Source organism: Phaethon aethereus (genome assembly GCF_964289735.1).
Source record: "Phaethon aethereus genome assembly, chromosome: 17".
Taxonomy (NCBI): Eukaryota; Metazoa; Chordata; class Aves; order Phaethontiformes; family Phaethontidae; genus Phaethon; species Phaethon aethereus.
The window spans coordinates 10,911,398-10,935,384 of record NC_138593.1 but is presented as its reverse complement, the minus strand read 5'-3'; the positions used below and the strand labels follow the sequence as shown (position 1 = coordinate 10,935,384).

Genomic DNA, 23,987 nt, shown 5'->3' with positions numbered 1-23,987 from the left:
CCTATCCTTTGAGAATCTAGTTTTCTGTAAGATCTTGCTACTAGATATGTATTTATTTACTCTGAGAAGTTTAATCTTTTAAATTTTTGTCCTGACTAAATAAATTAAACGTACAATACACTGCTCAAAGAGCTATAAACCTAAAGCAGGCAGACATGCGCATACATTGCCCTGCAATGGTTAAACATATCCTGAGAGCCTGCTGACAGTTCATTCAGAAGAGAAGTAATTACATGCAATGAGTGGGTTAATGTTTTCTCAGACTACAAAGGAAGTCTCATCTTTATCCATGTGAAACTTTTGCTTACAGCCTTAGCAGGTCTGTGCATGTTAGGGACAGTATAATGTTGACGTCTACATGAGCTGAACAGCTTTGGAAAGAGAAGTTGCTTCAGCTGGACCAGAAACATTACCACAGTTCTGAAAATTCCCCTTTTCTCCTCACCTGTATGACTCCAGGCTCTGTTCCAGCTGAATTCTCATTAATTGGTAGTCTGGTTTTGCTCCCATCACAGCTGAGCAGACTACATGTTTTCTAATCATTTCACCCATCCCTGACATATCAACATCCAAACAATTCTCTAGCCAAAAGGACACATTTGACGGAGTTCTTCACTGTTATGACACTCTAACCTGTCCTTACAGGAAGAAATTAAATTAATCCTGCACAAGTAACAAGGTCTGTCTAAATTATCAGAAATGTATGCTGTTTCTTTAAATTAGATTCTCTCTAATTTATCCTTTTCCCTCAGATTCACTGATTAACATAATCAGGTTAAAGCTGCTGTAACTTGTTCCCAGTTTGGACTTAATTGCTGCATCTGAGTCAGACTTCAAAAGAAGCTAGAATGCCCAAAAGTTTGTCTCTTTCTCCCTCCGATACCCACTAGCTTTACCAAAGATGGCATTTTTCACTACAAACACTGCTTCATTTTAAAGTGGGTAAGCCACTTACTACAGCAGTGATGTAACACTCCTTCTGTACCCACACTTCCTGGTGAAGTCTGCAAAACGCAGTGGAGGCCCATATGATTTAATTTGAAGTTTTTTAGTACCGCTTTCAGAAAAAGTGGCTGTATGAACTCCAAAGACAGTATTGTGAGCACCTGAACCACACAAGTCTGTTTTCTTACATATCCCAAATGTTTAACCTGAGCATCAGTAACGGTGCAAGCTGCCATTGAAGGATTTAGAGTCTCTTTTCCTAGTGGATTTTCTGGTACTGAGCGTTGTATTAGCTCACTCTATTATGCACAAATTGCTTGTGCTCTACTGTGTCATTCATTTTTATGGTTAATTGTATGGACTTAATTACCTCTGTAGAATTTGATTGAAACTGTAATCCTGTGGTGATTAGGTAACAAAATGCTGGCTTACCTTTGAAGCTACTTAGAAGTGTTAGTATGGCTGAAGTTAATCACTTCAGCTGTGTACTACTTTGCCTAACAGAAACCTCTACAACAATGAATGATAAAAACACAGAGCAAACACCAAAGCAGATTACTGAATGGAATTCATACTTTCAGAACACAGTTCAACCTCCAACTACCTCTCAGGAAAAACATAACATCAACAACAAAAAAAAGCCCTTCCTGCTGCCATAGCTTAAAGACAGTTGTAATTTGGGAGAAAGGGAAAAAGGAAACCTAGATAAAGTGGCATATCAGCAGGTGACATTACTTTTCTGGGCCTCTGCCTCTGCATCTGCAAAACGGGAAAAAATGCATATACAATCCTGACACACACATTTGAAATTGCTGTATGTAAGAGTGATAAGGGACCTATACAACTACTTTCAGTAAGCTCCAGAATAGACTTGTAAATATAGACTGTCATTCCACCATTCCCCTAGTTCTGAAAATAACTTGATCAATTTCTCCCATGCAGCTATTTTATTAACTTGCTCAAGTATTACTGAGCCATTCCTACCAAGCACCACCACTGTTCTGTTTCCACTTACTCACCCAATCATTCATTTCTCGTTGTTTTCTTTCTCCAATTCTATCACCCACCGAAAATACAGCAAGTCTACTGTTTCCTTCTGGCAATCATACCCGTAACTTTTATAGCTAAATAAACACACTGCAGCAAACTTTGCCATCAAGTCCTAATAGCTTTTTCTGGAGCTAAAACAGCTCTTTATCCCCACCTGGAGGAGGAACCGACCCTTCAAAGAAAAGTGTTCACTCACAGCCAGCGAGTCTCCATCTGAAAATGCACTTTTAAAACATGGCCAGCATCCCACCCAGGACAGACATTTCAAATACTTATATGCATCACGGCAAATATAGCTCAAACAGTTCTATTCAATCACACTTTTGTATGTGTCAAAGAACTCTTCGTCATCTGTTACCAGCTTGCTACATTCAAAATACTGGAAATTTGTTTGGAAAACAAAATTATAGATAATATAAAAAAGGAAAGGAATAAGGATATTAATTGCCTGGCAGAATTCCAAATGGGGTTGTCTGAAAAGCTGTTAGTTTGTTTTTTCAGTAGTCAGGAACTGGATTACTCTACTGCTACTGGAGCTGCTGCCTTCCCTCCTCTTATTCACCGCCAAGATCAAAAGGCCATTTTGAGATCCAGTTTGGGAAAAGCAGATTGGATTGGAAGCACGTGTCAATACCAAGAAATAATTTACCATTTTTAATTCTGATCCTTAAACATTTATGTAAATACTGAATCATTTTACACTGGTAAATAATCCTATTAAACTGGATGAATAAAGTCACTTCTCTCTAACACAATTTTTATGCTTTTTTTCAATGTTAATGACAGCAGTGGAGTATGAGGCCACATAATTTTGTTTGACCTCCTCATGACCTAAACCAGACCATTTCACTCAACTATTCCTGCACCTCCTCGCATAAAATGATCAAAATGATCAAGAAAATCTACCTTTTACCCACACTGATCTTTTCTGAGAAAACCTGTAAATCTTGTCACAAACAAAACCAAACTTGTCAGAGCAAGGATTATTTTCTGTAATCACGTTTACTGGTGTTTATACAGCTGTCTTTGGTATTTTATAAAATTAATTATTCTTTTCTAGACCTCTGAGTGGAATTCTCTCTCTGAATACTGACACAACACGAGCATTCCTCTGCTTTTATGGGATTTCCCAAAAATTCCCAATTTTATAAAAAATTAGCAGCACATACTTTTTGTGCCCATCTATTTTTCTTGCACACAAATTACTGGGGTTTTGCAATCAAACGTATCATCTTGCTTCCTTGTAAATATCAATCATAAGCATATACCAAACACTCTTCTGCATTATTAGCAATTTTAATTTTATTTTGTCTATCTACTAGTGGGATATTACCATCACAAGGCTTTTTTTTCGTTCTCCTTATGGACTGAGAAGTGATTATCCTTACCTCTATGACCATGTATTTTTCCTGGTGACTTCAGCTTCCCTTATCAATTCTCTGAGCTTGAAATGTGTAATTACTGTTTCCCATTGCTCAACTGATGTATGCAGCTCTCATTTCTAACAGAATCTCATGTCATAGCTACTTCATTTTCTGACCATTTAATACACTTCTATTTAAAAACTCCTACTTTTCCTCCACAGTATCGTGACGTTCTTCTAATACAGTTTTTAAACTCGCCCGTAGCTTGGACAAAAACTATCCTTTTGAAAAGTCAGGAAGTATGTATTATCAATGAGGTCTGTCTTTGTTCACACTGCTTTTAACTTGCTCACAAAATGCTCTCTCCAAGCACCAATATCCGAGCAAATGATGGCTTCAGCTTCACCACCACCAAACCCCACACCGCTATGGACTTGCCTGACCGCGGTCCCTTTTGTCTTGCGATACCGTTCATTTTTAACCGCTCTCCAGATATGGCGGCAAAAGAAATCCCCTAAGGCCCCCACAAAGCACACAGGTTCTCGGGGAGGGGCTGGGAGCCACTCGGGCCGCGGCCACCACACAGGCCAGGGCAAGGCCCTCCCTCAACGCCGCCATGTTGGAGAGGGAACCGCTCGGGGCCTGACACCATGGCAACAGCGGCACGCACCCCTCCGCGAGGCGCAGTGGCCGCAAGAGGCACGTCACCGCGCAGCGCCGCGCGAGACTGATGACGCAGAAGGGCCGCGCCGGCGCCGAGCGCGGGAGCCGGCGGCCGGGAGGGAGCCGGCCCCGCGGTCCTGCCGGGAAGCGTTAACGGCCGTTTCCGCTCCTCTTCCTGCAGCGCAGCCCGGAAGCACGCGGCCCGCCGGTCGTGGGGAGAGGCGGCATGGCCGGCCCGCACCTGCAGCAGCCCAGCTTCCTGCTGGTGGGTGGGAGCGGCGGGGTCGCCGGGGAGGCGCCACACCGAGCGGGGGGGCCGTCCCGTTTCGGTTGGACTTGCCGTTTCTGGTTAACTGTCGGCTTTGTTATGTGCCCGTGAAGTTTTAAGGTCGGTCAGTGTAACTTCAGCCATAGCAATAGAATTGCTGTACCGGAGGAGTGGCATTAATTAGGGGATTTTTACGTCATGGCCGTGATAAATATTGTCCTTTCTGGCAACGGTGATCTGATTTACCTTATGATTTGTAACAGGCCACTTTGAAGGCAGACTGCATAAACAAACCGTTTGTTCAGAGGTGCCACGACCTGGAGACGGTCATTGAGGAGTTTCCCACCAAGGTGAGCAGTCACTGCCTTTTCAGAAACTTACTGCCCGGCATATTTCAGGGGAATTTGCCTTTTTCATATTGCTATTTTTTTTGTTCCTATCTCTCATATGAAGAATTTTGAGGACTCCAAGTGGGTCCTCAGACAGTGGGAATCCAGTGTTTGCCAAGAGTCAAAAACCTTTTCTAATTATTAAAAGATTGTTTCAGTTGGCTGCACTTCATTAATACCTTTCAGCCTCAATTTATGAGGAAAACTAGTATTTAAAATATGACAAGTAATTGCATGCAATGCTGATGAACATCGTTGGAACTTCAGTGGGATCAGAAATCGGGATAGATTTCCTGTAATTGCCATATTATAATACAATCTTTTGAATGGAAGCTCTGCCCAGTAATAAGCTGGAAACAGTCTTAACTAGTTGGCAGGCAGTATCTTTGTGCATTCTAGTACATGAAGTAGAGATTGTTCAACTGAGGAATTGCACACATTAACTATTTGTGTCTGTTTTCCTTAAAGGAACTACATGGCATCTTCCCGTGGCTGGTGGAGAGCATTTTTGGTAGCCTGGATGGCGTCATTGTAGGCTGGAATCTTCGTTGTTTGCAAGGAAGAACAAATCCTACCGAATATTCTGTGGCTTTGGATTTCCTGGATCCCAGGTAAATTCATTCATTTTGGGACAGATTAAAAAATGTATGGTGAACAAATAACCAGTGTTTGACCTTTTTGCGTTGTGAAAACATTAAGTTCACAAAAGTGAGAGAGGAGAGGGTACTTACCATGGATTTTTTCTGATGCTTGTTTGTAGTGGCCCAATGATGAAGCTGGTTTACAAACTCCAAGCAGAAGAGTACAGATATGATTTCCCAGTCTCATATCTTCCAGTGAGTAACTGAAAAATCTGTAAGAATAGAATGTAATTGTTGTTGCAGCTATTGGAACTTTGCATGCACTTTATATGCATGGTTCAGTACAGGCCATGGTATAGCCTCAGTGCTCTGGAGTGCTTAGAGTATACCCGTTTCTTTAAACGGTTGCTAGAGCAGGAGAGTTCCCAGCCATAAACTTGGTAGGAGATGGCGGTTGTCAGCAGCTAGATATTTGTGCTGTCCAGCCAAAAAAGCTGTATTGTGATTCCTGTCCTGTCCCCAGAGAAAGCTGTGTGCATTATCTTGGTTACCAATAGTTGCAGGATTGAAAATAGTTTTCCAAGCTTGTTACAGAGCACTGCCTTCCCTCGCTGTGCGTTGTGCCCAATATGTTTGAAGACTTAACTGCTATCCTGGATATGAAGAATGACACTTCAAACAAAAAAAAAAAGTTTTATCTGCAGAATTGTTTCACTGTTCCTTCCATGGTTACCAGCTACCTGCTATCTAGAAATTGATTCAGATAAGTTCTACAGTCCTTAACAAGAGGACACATAATTTAAGTATATAGTAATTGCTAGTCCACAGCTCAGTTACCCTGACAAAACCATCAGGCAAACAGCAGTCTTCTGCTGCTCCCACTCCAACTGGAAAAGTCTTGGTGAAGGCTCTTTTTTTTTTTTTTCTTACACTGAATACTCATTTTCAGTGAGAAAGTTGGCAGTTATCTAAAGAGTAATCATTTGCCCAAGGAACTACTGCAATGCAGTAAAATCCCCCTGAGCTGAATGTAGATATCATCCCAGAATGTTGGAATGCAGCAGAACTTCATTATCTGCAAGTATGCTGAGTAGCCAGATTAATATTTTATTACTCTGTCTTTCAGGGCCCTGTGAAGGCTTCAATACAAGAACAAGTCCTACCAGAATGCTCTTTATACCACAACAAAGTCCAGTTTCCTTCATCTGGTGGTTTAGGTTTGAATTTGGCCCTTAGTATCCTTTTAACAGTTGGATATTTAATTCCTTTTAAATATGTAAAACTGAGAGATTATGAGCATTTCTGTTGTATATTTATTATGTGTCGATGGTAAATCATGGTCATACTAGAGTTTGGGCTGACTAGAACTGTTTAGATTCCAGTGAAAAATAAACTTGTCCTCTTCCTATAAACCCTTGTGGGGGAATTTCTGGCCTTATTCAAGTCAACAACAAAATTCCCAGTGATTTCAGCACAGCCTGCATTTCACAATTTTTGTTTTCTTAACTACTGATGTTTATGTAATATGATAGAAAAAGGGTATGTTAACTTTGCAGCTAGTGTACTTGTTGGAAGCAGTTTAGCTGCAGCTGCACTGGTTTCATTTTGAGATGGTCAAATGTGCTAGGAGTAGTAATGCAAACACACCTTGCTACACAGAGAAAACCTCAGTTACCAATGTTTGAGTCAGTTGGAAAGCAAGAAAACAAAGCTGAATTTGCTGCTAAACTCTAGCAAGTTAACTTAGTGTTGACAAAATAAAAATGTAATGTCTAGTTAGCATCCCCAGATACTAACAGCTGTACCTGTTTTTTGTTATCTGATCCTTGACTGTTATTCCAGATCCATTTGAATATTACATGTTTTACTTTGCAATTAGTTTGATTACACAGAAGGTAAGTACCTTTCTCAATTTTTCCCTTAAAATAGTATTAGCCATTCTTCACAATGCTTTAAGAGCCTGCCGAGATGCTGTCCAGCTAAATTAACAGCAGTTTCATCTGTCCTTTTAGAATTTATTACTGCTTTAGTTCAGTTGATGATGTAAGACTGGATAATAAACAAAATACCCACCTTAGCTGTACCACTAAGCAGTCTGTCCAACAACATGCCAATACAGAGCAGGCAATGGATTCCAGATGGGTTTCCTACCCCTCTATCAAATAACACCATTTATACAGTCGTAACCACAGCTTTGTACTATGGTGTCTGATTATTTGGATCCTCTTCCTGTTGTTACCTGTGCTATATAACACTGCACTCCTCTCATAATTGGTTACATTCACTACTACAGCAACAGTTCTCTTAGTTAGTTACTTTACCTTTGCTTCAGAGTGTCTTTGTTGTCAGTTCACCCTTTATAACCACTGCGCTTCTGCTTATTTATATTAAATGGGTCTGGCTGTGTAGCAGCCAACACCCTAGCAGTGGCTTAAAGTAACAGTATGTAACTCCAGTTATATCCTGTGTGCCTGTTTCAGAACTCACCCATCACCCATCATGTCAGCCCTTCCAATACTGCTTATTTCATCTTGGTGGACACATACCTGAAGTGTTTCCTACCCACAGAAGGAAGTGTCCTTCCTCCACCTTCTTCAAATCCTGGGGGAACCATCCCTTCCCCACCTCCCAGGTAATGACTACAGTGCCAGGGGCAAATTGTGGGAACAGTGCTTACAAAATACAGCTTGTGGGAAAGAAATCTCTTAACAGGTAGAAAACACCTCTGCTCTTTATGATCTGTATGGACTTATTATATAATCACAAAATTTAATAGATTTATGTTCACTTAATTTTACCATAAAGGTTTCATGTGAAAGTCTGAAAGGTAGCTGTTATTGGAGCAGAAAAGGCATGTACAAGCAATAAAAATTCATCAGTTCAGCAACTCCAGTTGTGTTTTGTGCCCTGCAGCTGGCGTAGGACAGATCTGACTGTACTTGACCATCTTCAGATACATAGGGTATGTGGTAAAGATGGCACTGGTGATAACCACTGTTACAAGGAAACTTGCATCTTTCATTAATGTTGCTGTAAAGACAGACAACTTGGCAGTTGGTCATTTTGTTTCAGGTCTGAGGTTGCCATCCTTAATTGTTTAATGCTCTCATTACCTATTTTGCAGTTGTTTGAAATTGCTGTGTCAGGACTATGTCTGTGGCTTTGTTGCAGACTGATAGTGCTCATAGGTTTTTTTGTTCATAACTTCCTGATATAAAAAGCTAAGACACATGATAGTAATCAAATCGTATAATGAGTGACTGCCTTTCAGGTGACTTTTTGCATGGTAATAGATCAAGCTATTTAGCCTCAACTGGAAGGAAGAGGATGAAAGATTTTTGACCACTTACTGAAGTGCGTTATGTCTACGTCATAATGGCATAAAACCAAACAAAGTTGAAGTGAAAATTCTCCAATCTAACCACCCAGTCTCTTGTTCTTTGTAATGGCTAAGTGTGTGAAAGTCCACATTTTCAAAATATGTTTTGCTACTCAAATCTATAAAATGTTATCAATACTAGTAAATTTATACAAATGTAAAAATAGACATTATATTTTATATAGCTGCATTTTAAATATAATTTCAAATATCAATTTCTATAGTCTGCTGAGCCTTAGCACATACCTAGGAAAATACAAATCAGGTGAATTACGAATATGGAAGGCAGAGTGAAAGGAAACAAACTGAACAGGAGAAAGAAAAAAAAACATGTATTCTTGAACATAACATCATGTCTGTGTAAAGCTTGTTCAGTGCAGTACGAATAGTGATGTAGTGTTTGTTTATAGTTAAAGTGATGTCCTAGTAATCATAACATGTTGCAGAAGTTTGAAATGTGTTATCAATTGCGAAGTTTTACTTCTTAAAGACTGTTTTCCAGTTTATAAACTGGTGATTAAAAGCAATGATATATTTCCCTGTACGGAGGCTTACTGATTTCAGTACTTTCATTTATTTGCCTTTAAAGGTCTCCAGCAGTGCCTTTCACTTCCTATGGCATGCATCACACCAGCTTGCTGAAACGGCACATTGCCCATCAGCCTTCTGTGAATGCTGACCCAGCTTCTCAGGAGATCTGGAGATCAGAAACACTGCTTCAGGTAGGTTGGATTTAAGGAAGAGAACACCCCACAACATTTCTTGCTGCTAACTGAGGAATGTCTTCTTGCTAAACCAGGGACAGTTATGCAGTTTTGCTTTAGCTTGTTTTTGGAATTGAGCAGTGCAGCTGTTGTTTTCTATTAGTGAAACAAAGAACCACTGTGAAACCACTGTGTTAAGTTGTAATTTAGAAAGGCACTGAATACCTTTTTTAGACTGCATATCTAACAACTGATCTCAAGCATTTGAGTAATTTTTTCCAGAAAAATTTCTAAGCCTGATTTTCTTTTTTTCTTTTTTCTTTCAATCTTAACATCTATCCTATGCTCTAAGCAAAAGTTGAGCACAGAGAAGCTTCAAGGGAAGGGAAAGGAGAATCTGGATTTAACACCTGTTCTGAAACAAGTTCCTACCATGTTGCTGAACTGCATTACTGATGCTTAGCAAGTGCTAACAGTATGCCAACTCTAGTCATTTGCATTGACATGATGATCACCTGAAACATGTCTGAATAACTGCCTGTCTATTTACAAGTACAGCTTAATTTTCAAATTACATACTATGGTCTTCCCTCACACCTAGCTTGTAGCTGACAAGTCCTGGATTATTTCTCTTTCCTTAGCTAAGAAAATATTTGTTTTGCAGATCTTTGTTGAAATGTGGCTTCATCATTATTCACTGGAAATGTATCAGAAAATGCAATCCCCTCATGTCAAGGTAATAGTTTGTACTTCATTCATGAGCGTCATTTGATGGTTGACCTCCTATCTTGGGATAAATCTCCCATTCTGTGGAGAATTTTTTTTGTATATTCGTCCAAAGGGAAGAAATAACTTATCAGAGTATCTACATGAGTGTGTCAGAATTGCTAATCCAGTTATGAAGAATGTTGTGATTAAGTGTATCATCCAGATTGCCTCCATTGCAGAAGTTGTGTTGGTTTTGTTTTGTTTTTTGTGAAAGACAAGTTTGTGGGATGGTCACAACAAACTGAACACCAATAATCAAACTACTAATGATGGGGAAGGTGCCATTATAAAACCATAGTGTTAAAGCCCACTAGGGCAACATGACTGTTTAAAATAGCTAAAATTGACTTCCAGCAGTGATAGCAACTGTCACCAAAACAGTAGTTAGTAATTTCTAAGGTCTGTAACCATTTTTTAGTATAAATCCAAATTAAAAGAGGAAATCTTACAAAATTGTCCTTCAGTGTTAAGTTAATAAGCCATTTTTGTTGTTTCATAGTCCAAAATATGCTTTTCACCATGTTGTCAGCAGCAGTTCTGTAGCTACAGCGTTCAGAATATTTTACAAGCTCTTGCTCAGATTATACACTGTTTTAAGCAGTTTGTGGTGGCCTGTTCAGTAACAAACTACTGCATGTAAAAACTAAGTAAGTGTTGGGGAGGCTAAGATGAAAGGCATTATAAATGTAAAGGGAATTTGAAGGAGAAAATGTTAATCCTCTGAATTCCCTCTGGGTCACAGTGGGACTTTCATAGAAGGGGAGAGAAATAGAAAAGCTATTCAGGATTTATTCCTGTGTAAAGAGCAATCTGAGAGTTGATTGACTGAGAAACTCTGATCCTTCACTCCACAGGCTATAAAACAACAAACTACTATTTTGTTAGGGAAAAATATTGGAAAGCTGAAGTGTGATGGGTTTTGTCTTTTATTCTTAAAGTTGAGGTGAAAATGCAAACTCACTAATGTTGCAAAGTCTCCACTTGGGACTCCCAGCAGCATGGCTGTGCACCTGTGATGAAAAGGCTTTGCTTGAAGTACCTTTTGTCTGTCCGTCTGTCCAGTCTGTGCATCAAGGGCTGTGCTTAGGCCAGAAATGATGATTGCTTTAAACTTCTCTCCTCTGTTCACCCTCTGTATTTCAGATGCTCTCTTCTAACACTAGGGAGCAGCAGTTATAGACAATGACTGTCAGTGGTGGAATAGGGCCTAGGTAGAGCTTAAAGTTCTCTGAAATCATCACTTCAGGATCTTCCACAAGGTGTGTTGAGCCACAACTTGAGGCCATAACTCCCTGATGGTATTCCAGTTTCATCTTTGATGGGAATAATCATGTGCATGTAAAAAAGGAAGTCTTCGCTCTTTGGGGGTTAGAACACCTGGATAGGGGACTGGAATTCCCCATGACATCCATAAATGGATGAAGGATCCCTCGTGCAGGACTGAGGAAAGGTTCCAGATCAGTTGGGAACAGGACTGTTCATAATCCTGTGATGCTTAAACTAAGTTTTGTACACTGGTCTCAGGGTGGGCTAAAGGAGAATAGTCTGCTTCATAGTTCCTCAAATGAGGAAGTAAAATATGCAGAAATGCAAGTTTTGTTTTAACATAAGCATTAAAGGGCCTGACTGGAAACCCAAGATCACCCTAAACCTTATTCTTAAAATTATTAATAATTATGCAGGTTTACTTGATTCCATTTAGCCTTCTGTGTGTTTGGAAGGAGGGGTAATTAGTGACCATTCATCCCGGTATCTAGACCTGTTTGACCATCAGTGACTTGAAATGGCTACGTACCTGCATTGGAAGGTGGGATGAGACTCCACAGAACTTGCTCTTTCTCTGTCCAGCCACCAGACTTGTTTGCTTTGATGGGCCATGCTAGATCCCAGATAGGTAACTTTCCTGTGAAGTGCCTCAAGGAATAATAGATTTACCTTAAACCTTGTTAATGTCATCACAGACTTCTCTTTACAAGTAGAAGGTGCTGGAATAGGAATGAATAGTAAATAATTTCTTTTGAGATGTACTTCTTTTCTACTTTACTGCTTTGAGTTTTTTTGGGTTCTGGCACGAACCTGAGGTTGACATTATTTGCTATGCTGAGTTTTACTGTTTTCCCCATTAATTCAACTATTTTCTCATTCTTTTACATTGTCTGTTTGCTTTTTCTTTCTTGGATGATCCACAGCCCAAGCGTGCAGCATCTCTTTTCCTATTTCCTTCGGCTGTAATCTCAATGAACACTTAAAAAGAAGCTGTTTGATAAAGTTTTATGTAATGCTTCCTGACCTTCCACTGCCAGGTGCCACAGACCCCAGCACTGCATGTGGAACAGCCATTAGGCTACAGGGTCTCAGTCACTCCCGTGTCAGGGGAGTCAGTTACGAAGCAGGTGATGTGTTTGAGCTGTTGGGGAGCTCGCAGTAACAATCCTACTGCTCTAAGAGTGTAAAACCAAAAGATACTGTCAGTAGAGGAGATTGAACAGCCCCTACCCAAAGGCAGCAGAGGTGTGATCTGGAGAGTTAGTTTAGATGCCTGACAATAGTAATTGGGATCTGTGTAGTGTACATTTTTTGTTTCATGTTTTTTCATTAATTTCATACATGTGTGTCACTGTTGCTACAGTATCCTCTTCACAATCCCACTGTCAAAAAATCTTCTTTACCATATTCATCCACGAAGGGATCTGGCTGAGGCTGGCAGAGATTTCAGTGTTAAGGCAAGATGCCTTTTGCATCAGCATGTAACACAGTAGGTTAGGTATGTCTTTTGCGTTTTTTATATACGTGATGTTTCCCCAATAGTAAAAGTAATTTCCTCTTTTGAGGAAGTTCACAAGACCTGCAGCCTTCCAAATGGCCTTTAACTAGAAAGAGAAGACAGAGGATTTCTCCAAACTGGAAACTTACAGGACAGGCTCTCAGTGATTATAAAAAGCCAAACTTTTTTCTTCCTGTTCCTTGGGAAGAAGAAAATACCAATCTGAGTTTCCTCTCAGTATCCAAAACCCTCCTTCTCCAGCAGCACAAGAAGAAATGATGAAGTCGTCAAAATAGTATTAAAAAAGCTTGCAGAATATTGAATACTTTTACTTCATTATTTAATAAAACCCTGTAACAGTGTGTAAATTCTTGTCACTGCATTTTGGTTAACTTCTGAGATGAGTTTATTTAGCAAAGGTCCATATCCCCTACCAGTACTTGCTCTGAAGGTAGCAAAGAGAACAGCCACAGCCACTTACAGCTGTAATTTTTGACACCTGCTCCCAGTTGTATTTACAAGTTGATAAAGGATATGAAGTACTGTGGAATCAGTCTACTGAACACCAGAAAGAAGAGGATACTGTAGCTGCAGTTGTTGTTGTGATATGTTGTCCCTGACTGTATTTGTGATGTTCATTCCCCGCCTCCCCCGCCCCCTTCTTCCTTGGGCTCATTCTCACTTTTTTTTCTCTTGCTCTCTTCTCTCCTTTTTCCCTCCCCCCCTTCCTTTTTGTTTCTGTTGTCTCAGCTGGAGGTTCTCCACTACCGACTCAGTATCTCCAGTAAACACCACGGTAGTCCTGCCCAATCCAGCTACCAGGCCCTCCACGCATACCAAGTATTATCATCTTTTCATTTTGTTTCCTTTTTAAAAATCTTGTTCCATCATATAATCTGCAAAGTGTATTGGTGCTAGCTGTACAGCAGCTTTTTGTGCTAAGGTGGGGTTTTAAAATATGATTGAGAACACTGTATTAGGATTTACAACATTTTCAGTGAAAACAGGTACTGAAAGGTATTAGCAAAGGCTATGGAGAAAATAGTTAAAGTCTAGCATATTATGAGGACTAATTTGGAACTCCATTTTTAGAGATGCATTGTAGAAAGAGGCTTGTCAGCTATGCTGACACTTTTTGACACCAAAGCTGGCTTCAGCGATAGCAGATTTCTGCCCCTCACGCATTAGTCATTTAAACAAACCTTGCATGGAAGAGAAAATCTGAGTTTGCATGGCTGTGCCCTAAAATTAAGGTAGGTAACATTTAGGGGTTTTTATCCAGTGAAATGTCATTGGATGGTACTAAATTTGTAGTGGCAATGTGAACTTGACTGTCCAGTTTTACAAAAGCACATGAATGGTACATTTGCAGATTGTTCAGGAAATGTGCATGCAAAAACATTCCTGTTGGAACAGATTGCTGATTCCTCTTTTCCTACTTCAGCCCTTTATTCACTGGGTCTTCATTTTGGGAAAGGAGAGGGCTGAGCATATGGACTGTAAAGCTCTTATTATACTATGGAGCTCTTTAGCACTACATGGAATTTTCCTCCTGCTTAATCCTTTATTTTTTTAATAAAGTGCTATGATATTTCAAGGTACTGCTTAGAAAGGAAAACAGGAACTACTACTTCAAGTCTTTTTTACTATTATGTTTATCTAATTATTGTGTTAAGAATGGCATACATCCATCCTGTAAGCTCAGATTTTACAACAAAAATGCTTGTGAGGAAAAAAATTTTTAAGCCAGTAATGCTCGTAATGGTGCTGATCCAGGCTAAAAGGAAATTACAAGAATTGCCAAGTGGAAAAGCTACTAGCATCACCTGACACAATGTATTGAAATAGCGGTTCTGGTGGTTTTGTAAGTTCAAAGGGTACCTTCAAGGGGAGCTTAGAATTTTTTCTAAATTACACCCTTTTCAAGGCCTATAGCAGAGTACTCAACCTCTCTAATTACTTTTGGAAATCCTGATTTAAACTCCTAGGACCATGTAACTTCTCAGAGTTCTACCCTCTTATATAAACTCTCCTTAGGACTGTAGAAAACATGCTCATTTACCAGGAGGTGTCAAGAACATGAGACCAGCCTTCATTAGAACTGGTAACAGGTTATCCTCTCTCTTAGAAGAGTCTCAGATCTGGCTCTACTACATGACTCTGTAGTCATGAAGCCTTAAATCTTTCCCTGGTGTGAACTTTACAGTGTATTAAAAATCTTAAGAGATTGTAAAAACACATCTGCTTTGCCTCGGGCATTGCAGAGAAAGGACACACAGACACAAAACCCCCCCCGCCACCCAGTACTGGAAATACTGTTGAGTGGTTTTAAGAAGTGGAAGCTTTTCGTATAAAAATGCCTGCCAGTTCCCTAGAATCATATTCAGCATCTTACTTCATTTGGCATCCTGGAAAGATCTTGAGGCTATTGTCCAATACACTCTTCCAGTATCTTCCATTATACTTGCAGCTGTAACTTTTGTTTCACATACATTCTTCACAACTTTTGAGAAACATGAGAGCTGTGAAACTTAGAATACAAATGATATCTTAAAATCTGCCTTCAGTAGTGGATTGAGATTAGTTCACGGATTACAGTAGCAAAGGAGTTGGTGCTTTGTCCTCCGATTCTGCAGCAGACCAGCTCTGGTGCTGGGCACCCAGAAGAACTTGCTCTTTTTTACACCATTCATCTCCCTGCTATATCATAGTCACTCATTTATTAGTAACATCACTGGCTCACCATTACTCCTTGTGCTACTCCTGCCCACGCTAATACTTACCCGTAATGATGCTAGAAGCAACAGGATCACAAAGGACTTGAAGCAGTTCTTACTCTTATCATAACTCTTTCTAGAATTATTCTTTCTTATAAGGAACATGAGTACCAGCATAGGAAGGAGAACTCAGTAAAGCCAGCCAAGAGCACAAACAAAGGATCTGTTGTGCTGTCCACAGCAATGAACTTATAACCATAATGAAAGGCTGAATTTTCTTTTTCCAAGAGGGGGTAAGTCAAAATCTCCAACCTATCCTGTTCTTTAATGCTAGCCTGAAATTCAGTGCATTAGAGTACTGTAGATACTTTTTCTTACAATCACATTATCAAAAATACACTACTGTTTCTTAGTGAACTGATGGCAGAAGATCACAGAATCATTAAGGATGGAAAAGACCTTTAAGATCATCAATTGATGCAGCTTGTCCCAGGGAAGCAAGTCTACCTAAAATCAGGTGGCACCAAACTATGGTGAAGAACTGAGAAGAGAACATTTCTTGTATTTTGATTTCTGATCTGAGAATAAAATTTTCCTGAATTATGTCCTGGAAATTTAGCATATGATACTATCTTCCTGTCTTTTGCTTTGAATCTAGGAGTCATTTAAGCCCACTGAAGAGCATGTGCTAGTGGTAAGATTGCTTGTGAAACATCTGCATGCTTTCAGCAACAGCCTGAAACCAGAGCCTCTCTCTCCTTCAGCCCACTCCCACACAGCCAGCCCACTAGAGGAGTTTAAAAGGTAGGTACATTAGCAGCCTGTCTGTGAAACATACAGAGCTTCTTCCTGAAAAGCTGTGGGTTGACTGAGAGGTTGAATTAGGTTGTTTTGATGGCTAAATACAAAAGTACATTATTAAAAGTACATGAGAGCTAATGGATTATGTTTCTCACATCCACTAGATGACGGCAGGGGGCAGCTGCAGGAGGGGGTATGTCTTGCTATTACACTACTCTGTATCTTGGCACAAGTCAGAGAGAAGAAAATGCTACCGGAGGATTCTGGCCAAGATTAGTGGAGAATTTTATATTTATGTATTCAAGTTGAAATTCAACGGCCAGAAGTAGTCTCAGTTAAAAAAGAACAAGTTTGGGTCAGTCCTTTCTGTATTTGTGTTTGTGGAAGCGTGTTGAGTTCTTGGTTGGTTGGGAGTTCTTTGGCTTTTAAAATTTGCTGCTTGTTTATACTTGTCTTTGAATCTTACAGGGTTGTAATTCCTCGGTTTGTCCAGGAGAAACTTTACATTTTTCTGCAACACTGTTTTGGCCACTGGCCTTTGGATGCCTCTTTCAGAGCAGTATGTACCTGCTTCTCTTTCTAAGTCCGTACTTGACAGAACTAATAATTAGTTATTGCTGTTTAGCAGCTCTTTCTTGGTCTTTAAATCTTTTTTTTTTCCTAGAGCAGTGAAATTCTTTATATAACATGTACATTTAATGTTAGAGAGTGCCAATTAGACATAAGAAGGAAGTTGGATCTTGATGATAATTACTACAGGTTGTTGGCTGATTTTCCAGACACTGAAGATGGCTGTTGACTGAAAAGAAGTAGGTGTTACTCTCAAAAAAGACACATTCTTATAGGTCCTAATTTCTTAATATCTTAGCTGATAGGTCATAAACAAAAGTAATACAGTATTAATTTATGATAGAAAGATACTGCAAATATTACCTCCTGCAAGCAGGAGAAGAAATACACCAGACCATGACTCTTGGTAAATAATGTAGGAGTTTAAAAATGCAGAATGTAACAGGGCTAGATTTTGCTCACTAGACCTATAGTTAGCTATATCACAGTGTTGGAGGTACATATGTAAGGCAGAACGTCAGAAGAAATGTTCACAGAGGCCATGGCAAACCTATTCTTGGCTTCAGTGCAATCAGGACTCCACTGTGTTTGCTCAGAGTGGTGGGTCCATGCAGAAGACAAGAACTGAAATTACATTAATGTGGCACCTTGTTTACTTACTTCAGTAGGGATTCAGTGAACACTATCAGAGCTCTTAAATGCACCTTAAATGTAGCCACCAACTAAGTTCTCGTTTTTTTTTTTTTTGCAGTAACTGAGTGCCATCTCATTTGACTATTACCAAAAATCCAGATTGGTCCTAACAAACATGCACTTAGTTTTTTCAGTTCTTTTTCAAAGATACTCAGATTGCTAGAGGGAGCTTTATTCCTAAAAACTTCTAGGTGTCATTGAGATAATATCCACTAGGTTTAAAAGAAACAAACAAAAAACCCTTTCTGTCTTCCTTTCCAAAATGTATTGATACTCACAGGTTTTTATGTGTGATTCTGCTTAGGTTCTTGAGATGTGGCTAAGTTACTTGCAGCCTTGGAGGTATGCTCCAGAAAAGCCGCCACAAAGTGCAGAGCCTTTGCCTCGCAATGTGTCAGAGAAATGGTAAGGAGGAAAGCAACTGTGAGTAATCTGACCGAAGCCTCAAGTTTCTGTAGATCCTGAATAAAACAGCATAATTTCAGGAAGCATCTACCAACCTGAATTAGCTTCCCGTACACAATCAGAGATGACTTGTTGCAACACAAGCTTTTTTGAGAGGAGTATTCTTTCGTCTCGGTGCAAATGGACATCTTTCCAGAGACAGTATAAAACAGTCCCTTTAATGACTTGTTTGTCAGAAGACAAAATAACAACTATTTAAATAGGTGTACTCACAAATCCTGTACTCACTTTGACAGGGCTGCCTTCATTCAAGAAAACCTACTCATGTATACTAAGCTGTTTGTAGGATTTCTGAACAGAGCTCTTCGAACAGACTTGGTCAGTCCAAAGAATGCTCTCATGGTGTTCCGAGTAGCCAAGGTCTTTGCTCAGCCCAATCTGGCTGAAATGATCCTGAAAGGTAAATGGGTATTTTGACATCTTACATGGTCTTGTCTCAATCTTTCTTCACAATGGCTACATCTTGCCTCAGAAGCACTGAGCCAAATAGACTTACTCTCCCATTTTGTATGCTATTTTGCTAATCAGAAATCTGTGTGTCTTCACTAATGTTTGTCATATTGGTTTAATATGCCTATAGTTCTTTTCTAACCACCATCATTTAGATATCATTCTGCAGTTATTCTTTAAAGAATAAATAGCACAATATTGGATGTTTACAATAAAGTCAGTTTTTCTTACACTTGACTTACTTGATTATTTGCCACAGGATTAAAACTTCTTAATCTCTAAACGTATCTGTACTTAGCACAATGACTAGTCAGCTAGTCATGTATGCACTTTAGGATAATTAGGATCCAGTAAATTTGGAAGAGGCAAGTTTTGACAGTATTAATGTCTTAAGTGTCATGATTCTCCACTGCCTTTGTTGAAAAAAGGTTACAGGCTTAAAGTACTGTCTTTTAAATGTGCTCTGATATTTTCTGCTGTGGGCAGAGACAATTAAATGAAAAAAGGTAATTAAGGCCTCTTTCCCCCTAGAACTATGTACCTATCTAAAAGCAAGTTGCCCATCAGACTTAAAATGCTTTGTAACTAGACATTCCTCAGTATTAAGTAACCATCTTCACTACTTTTTTCAAACTCTAGGAGAACAGTTATTCCTGGAGCCAGAACTTGTTATTCCCCATCGTCAACACCGACTTTTTATGACCCCCACACTTGGTGGGAGCTTCTTCTCATCGTGGCCTCCAACTATTACAGATGCCTCATTTAAGGTGAAGAGTCATGTTTACAGCCTAGAAGGACAGGACTTCCAATATAAACAGATGTTTGGCACAGAAGTCAGAAATTTGGTAAGCAACAAGTTTCTTGTCACCTGTCTTTCTACTTTGACAGGTGTTTTCTCAGTGCTGATCATCTATAATATGAAAATTTAAGAGTGGAAAACTTCTCACTATTGTATAGTTAAGTCTACTGATAGTGACTTCTGGAACATGAGGGGAGTCAAGCCAGCACAGTTGTAAAAATCTGCTTGCTCTTTGCTAAATAAGAAGTTAATGTAACAGCTTGCTGCATTGTAATAGTATATTGCAAGTATTTCCTCTCAAAACATGCTTACCGTGAACTTCTGATTCTGTATTGATTAATACTCATCAGCAAGACAGATAAAAATAGCAGGAGGAAAAAAAAAAAAGCATCTGAAAAACCTAAGAAGCACTCAAGTTTCTTAAATGCTTCAACTGCAAAGAACTACCTTTGCCCTATTGGAAACACAACTAACAGTCTTAGCGCAAGTCCATGGGAGCTAAGAGAGAGTTTGCTGGGTTTGCTCTCACTGCCAGGTATCAAGACAGTTTTATCCATGTATTGATGCTTAGTGGTCCTTTATCTCTGTCCCACACAATTAATTTTTTTTGTTTTAGGTGTTAAAACTGGCTCAGTTAATTTGTCAGGCGCAGCAGACTGCAAAATCCATATCAGACCATTCTGCGGAGACAATGGCTAGCCAGTCCTTCTTTTCATGGTTTAGATTTACACCATCTGAGATGAATGGTTCCTACACAGGCAATGACCTTGATGAAACTGGACAAGATAGCATCAAAAAAACAGATGAATATTTAGAGAAGGCACTGGAATACTTGTGCCAAATCTTTAAGGTACGTGACATCTTTCTAAGATCTTCCCCTATGGGGCAGTGTGAACAAGAGTCAGGATTCCTCAAACATACTTTCGTCAGTCTTGTACTTTGTGGGGTCACAAAGCCATCCAGAGACCGTGCTAGCAAATTTTGTTGTAAATGTCTTTTAGGCTTGACTTTACATGACCACTTCAAAACTGCTTTCAATATAGAAAGAAGTAGATGCTCTTAATTTGTAAATATTAAGCCCACTTTGTTTCACTCTTTTGGACTGTATAGTTTATACCAAACCTGTCTCTTTACTTGTGCCTGTTCTCATGTTTACAAACAGATAAGACATGGCTTAAATTTTAAAAACAGTCCAGTATCTTCTAAATGTACAGAGCTATAAAAATACAACGTATAATTGCAGCTATAGATGAATGAACTAGAAGTAGGCTGTTTCTTTGGTTAAACTTAAAAGAACAGATTAATTTGTCAGCCACACTCCCTTACACAGAATTGACCTAGGGGAAGACAGCTCTCAAGGAGTAAGGGACATATAAAACAGAACACCTCTCTTGGGTTTGACGAGCACAGACAAGAAATCTGGAGACTTACCGCCTTTAAATGTCTAACCAAGGTGCTATTAAGCAGTTCTTGGTATCTGTGCTGGCTGTCAAAGGCTTCTACTTCTAAGGAGTTTGTGAAGGGAGAAAAAAATGAAATAGAGAAAGAGGGTAGAATAAACACATGCTTTAGAATGGTTTTATTTTTGAGTAGCTGAATGAAGCCCAGCTGACCCAGATGATGATGAAGTGTGGGACAGCTCAAGACGAAAATGGAAAAAAACAGCTTCCAGACTGCATTGAAAGTGAAGATGGCCTCATTCTTACACCCCTTGGCAGGTACCAGGTGAGAGAAGAAAGATTCCATATAGCTAGCCTAGATTGTTCGTGAAAAAACAAGTTGTCCTTCTACAGCAAGAGAAATGCAATTTATCTGGGGCTAACGAAATGTGCCTGTATAGAGGCATTTCAGATGTGAGCTACATGATAAGGAGCTTATTTTCCTGTTTCTAGATCATAAATGGCTTACGTAGATTTGAGGTGCAGTATCAAGGAGATACTGAGCTTCAGCCCATCCGAAGCTATGAAAATGCCACTCTTGTCCGCTTTCTATTTCGTTTATCCTCAGCACTAAATGAAAGGGTAAGTACAGCATTGCTCCTTTTTATATTTTCCATTGCAAATTCCTGTTCTTCACTGCACCTGCACATACATGACATTTGGTGTGTTCTTATTCTGTCTCCTTTATTGTGGTCTAGATGGGTATTTCCTAATAGTATCATCAGGCCTGCTTCCCTACCTGTAGTTCTGCTTTTCCTACACAAAACATTAAGAGAAAACATTTTAAGTGTATTTTGTATGATTGATGAACAAAGGGAATATAATTCAGAATTAATGTTTCAAAAACAGGAAAAGCAAATCCTTTTCTTCCTATAGGTATGACAGGTAAAAGGCAAGTCTGCACTGAAGCAGTTCTACTATTTAAAAGCACATTTTGATAATTTTTTCCACTATTTCCTATAATCATCATCCTATAAATGAAGAAAACTGTAAAATAAGTTACACTTACATTATGACAGTAGTTGCAGTAGCATACTAATGTTTAAACTTCTCTTACCTCAGTTTGCTGATCAGATGGATGTGCTTTGCTCCAGGGAAGATTTTGTTGGCAGACTTTGTCGCTATCATCTTACCAACCCCCACCTTGTACAGAAAATCAGGTATAGTCCCGTGGTGAAGGACAGAACAAGCCAGAACTGGGGACCAAGAATCAGTCTGAGGTTTCTGGCTAGCTACAGGACTCTCATTTCTTTGTTGACAATCTACTTCCTTGCATCCTGGTTTTACATTGGGCCAGTGGCCTGCACATTCATAATCCTGATTGGATATTTTCTTTATGCTGTAATAATGACTTTTTTCTGTGAAGGATGGAAACCACATGAACAATAATTTCCTTCTCCCACCTTACATTTGTAAAAATAAATGTTTTAAGGATGAGCCTGGGATTTAATGACTAAAATGTCTGAATTATCATATCGGATCTTCCTAAACTATTTTTTAAATATTAAAGTTAATTGAGTTTTATAAACTGTGGTGGTGTGGCGATAATCAATGTAAATTTTGTTTTTATAAAAGCATTCCTGTGGACTCTAGTGAATGATTTTGATGGGGGAAGAATGACCCATCAGTATTTATAGTACTGAAATGAAGCATGCCATATATAGAAACATTTTTGATTTGGCAATAACTGTGTTGCAGCCTCTTACGCTGTTCTAAAGGAAGACTCACACATTATGCTTCCAGGCAGAGCAGTGAGTTACAAAGGCAACAGAAATAGCAGTGCACCAAGAAATTTATAGGAAGTTGCACTGATAAAAAGAAACAGAACATGGGACAAGGCAGTTATAGTGGCATCTCATAGCCCAGTTTCAGGCTTAAACCGTGTCTTCCCTGCCTGAGGCCTCCTCACCCCAGGCAGACTCATGTCTTCTACCTCCATAAACCACTTCTCCATGTGTTTGCACTTTTTGTGGAGCCACTGTGCTCAATGGGGTGTTAACAAACACTTGATTGTAAAAACAGAATTTCCCCTATAACCTTATTATAACTCTAACCTGGCAGTTTTGGCAAGCAGATAGGAGCATTCCTCTCTTGGAGTTCAACAAATACTTTGTTGTCCTCTCCCCTGACATGAAAAGGGCAAGAAATCCTTTTTTGTCCCATCAATGCTTACAGAATCCATCAGTTCCCATCTCAAGCAGCTGTGCTGCAGCAGCAATACTCCTGTAAAGCATTAAGGACTGTGCACAGCAGTGAGACAAGGGAAAAATCAGTTACTAGACAAATCTGAGAGCACACGCATGTGCATTTAATGCACATAGAAATACATTCATTGCAGCATCTGACTTGGGACCAGTTAAAACACTGCACAGCTCAGCTCCATTGCTGGCAATGCTAATACTGGGTGAGGGAGCTGCCCAGTGCCCCTGCACCCCCCTCCCCGCAGCCACTGTAAAGGCCCTGGGGCAAGCCAAAGGGGCACGGCAGAGGTGGGTGTGCAGCCTGCGAAGCAGAGCTTTGCTTCCCTGCAAGGGACCACAACAGGAACATAGTGGTGGTGCTGGGGAGCGGGACAGCAACAGCTGCTCCTCAGCAGCAGCTGTCACACTCTGTGCTGCCTTAAACGACACTTAAAAAAAACCTATATATTTTCCCACTTCATTACAGATCTTCATTAATCTCATTATTCATTAAACTCATAATGAATCAGGGATTGCTTCTAAACAGTATACCATATTTTCCTGTTGGCTGCAGTCAGAATGAATTAAAAGCTGTGACAGATCGCGCATTATCTTGTCAGTGCTCACAACTAGAAGACTGAGCTGCAATGAAGTCTTGAAAACCTGTCACCTTTTCTTGCAGTGTGTCTTGACCCCAGGGCCATTGATGACCTACAGTAAGTAACTCAGAGCCATACTTTAATCAAGAGCACTCTGGTCAGCTTATACAGGAAAATGGAATAGCTGAGGGTCACTTAGTTTGATCTAGAAATACAGTTTCTTCTAAGCCACCACCCAAACAGCAACAGCAGGTGAAGCAAAGTTGGAGGCATGTTGCTAGCAATGTAATGCACCCATATTCTCAGCACTAACTTGAGCTACGTTTTAACAAACCAGATCTGCACACAGAATTCATGCGCTTTACCTATACTGGTTGAAAGCACAGGGAAAAGGGAAGG

The 23,987-nt window shown here is 39.7% G+C and overlaps 1 protein-coding gene across 1 annotated transcript; it reads left to right on the top strand.

Annotated features, from left to right (window-relative positions):
• Positions 1 to 4,248: 4,248 nt before the first annotated feature.
• On the top strand, positions 4,249 to 22,198 carry SMPD4 (sphingomyelin phosphodiesterase 4; the record flags this gene model as incomplete). Its single annotated transcript, XM_082007746.1, has 19 exons — positions 4,249 to 4,287; positions 4,554 to 4,640; positions 5,148 to 5,290; positions 5,440 to 5,515; positions 6,387 to 6,495; positions 7,103 to 7,155; positions 7,741 to 7,892; positions 9,229 to 9,361; positions 10,008 to 10,079; positions 13,626 to 13,715; positions 16,251 to 16,396; positions 16,862 to 16,952; positions 17,961 to 18,061; positions 18,358 to 18,521; positions 19,211 to 19,416; positions 19,987 to 20,220; positions 20,964 to 21,095; positions 21,263 to 21,391; positions 21,872 to 22,198. The coding sequence occupies 19 exons, from the start codon at positions 4,249 to 4,251 to the stop codon at positions 22,196 to 22,198; spliced, it is 2,484 nt and encodes an 827-aa protein (XP_081863872.1).
• Between the last annotated feature and the right edge of the window lie 1,789 nt (positions 22,199 to 23,987).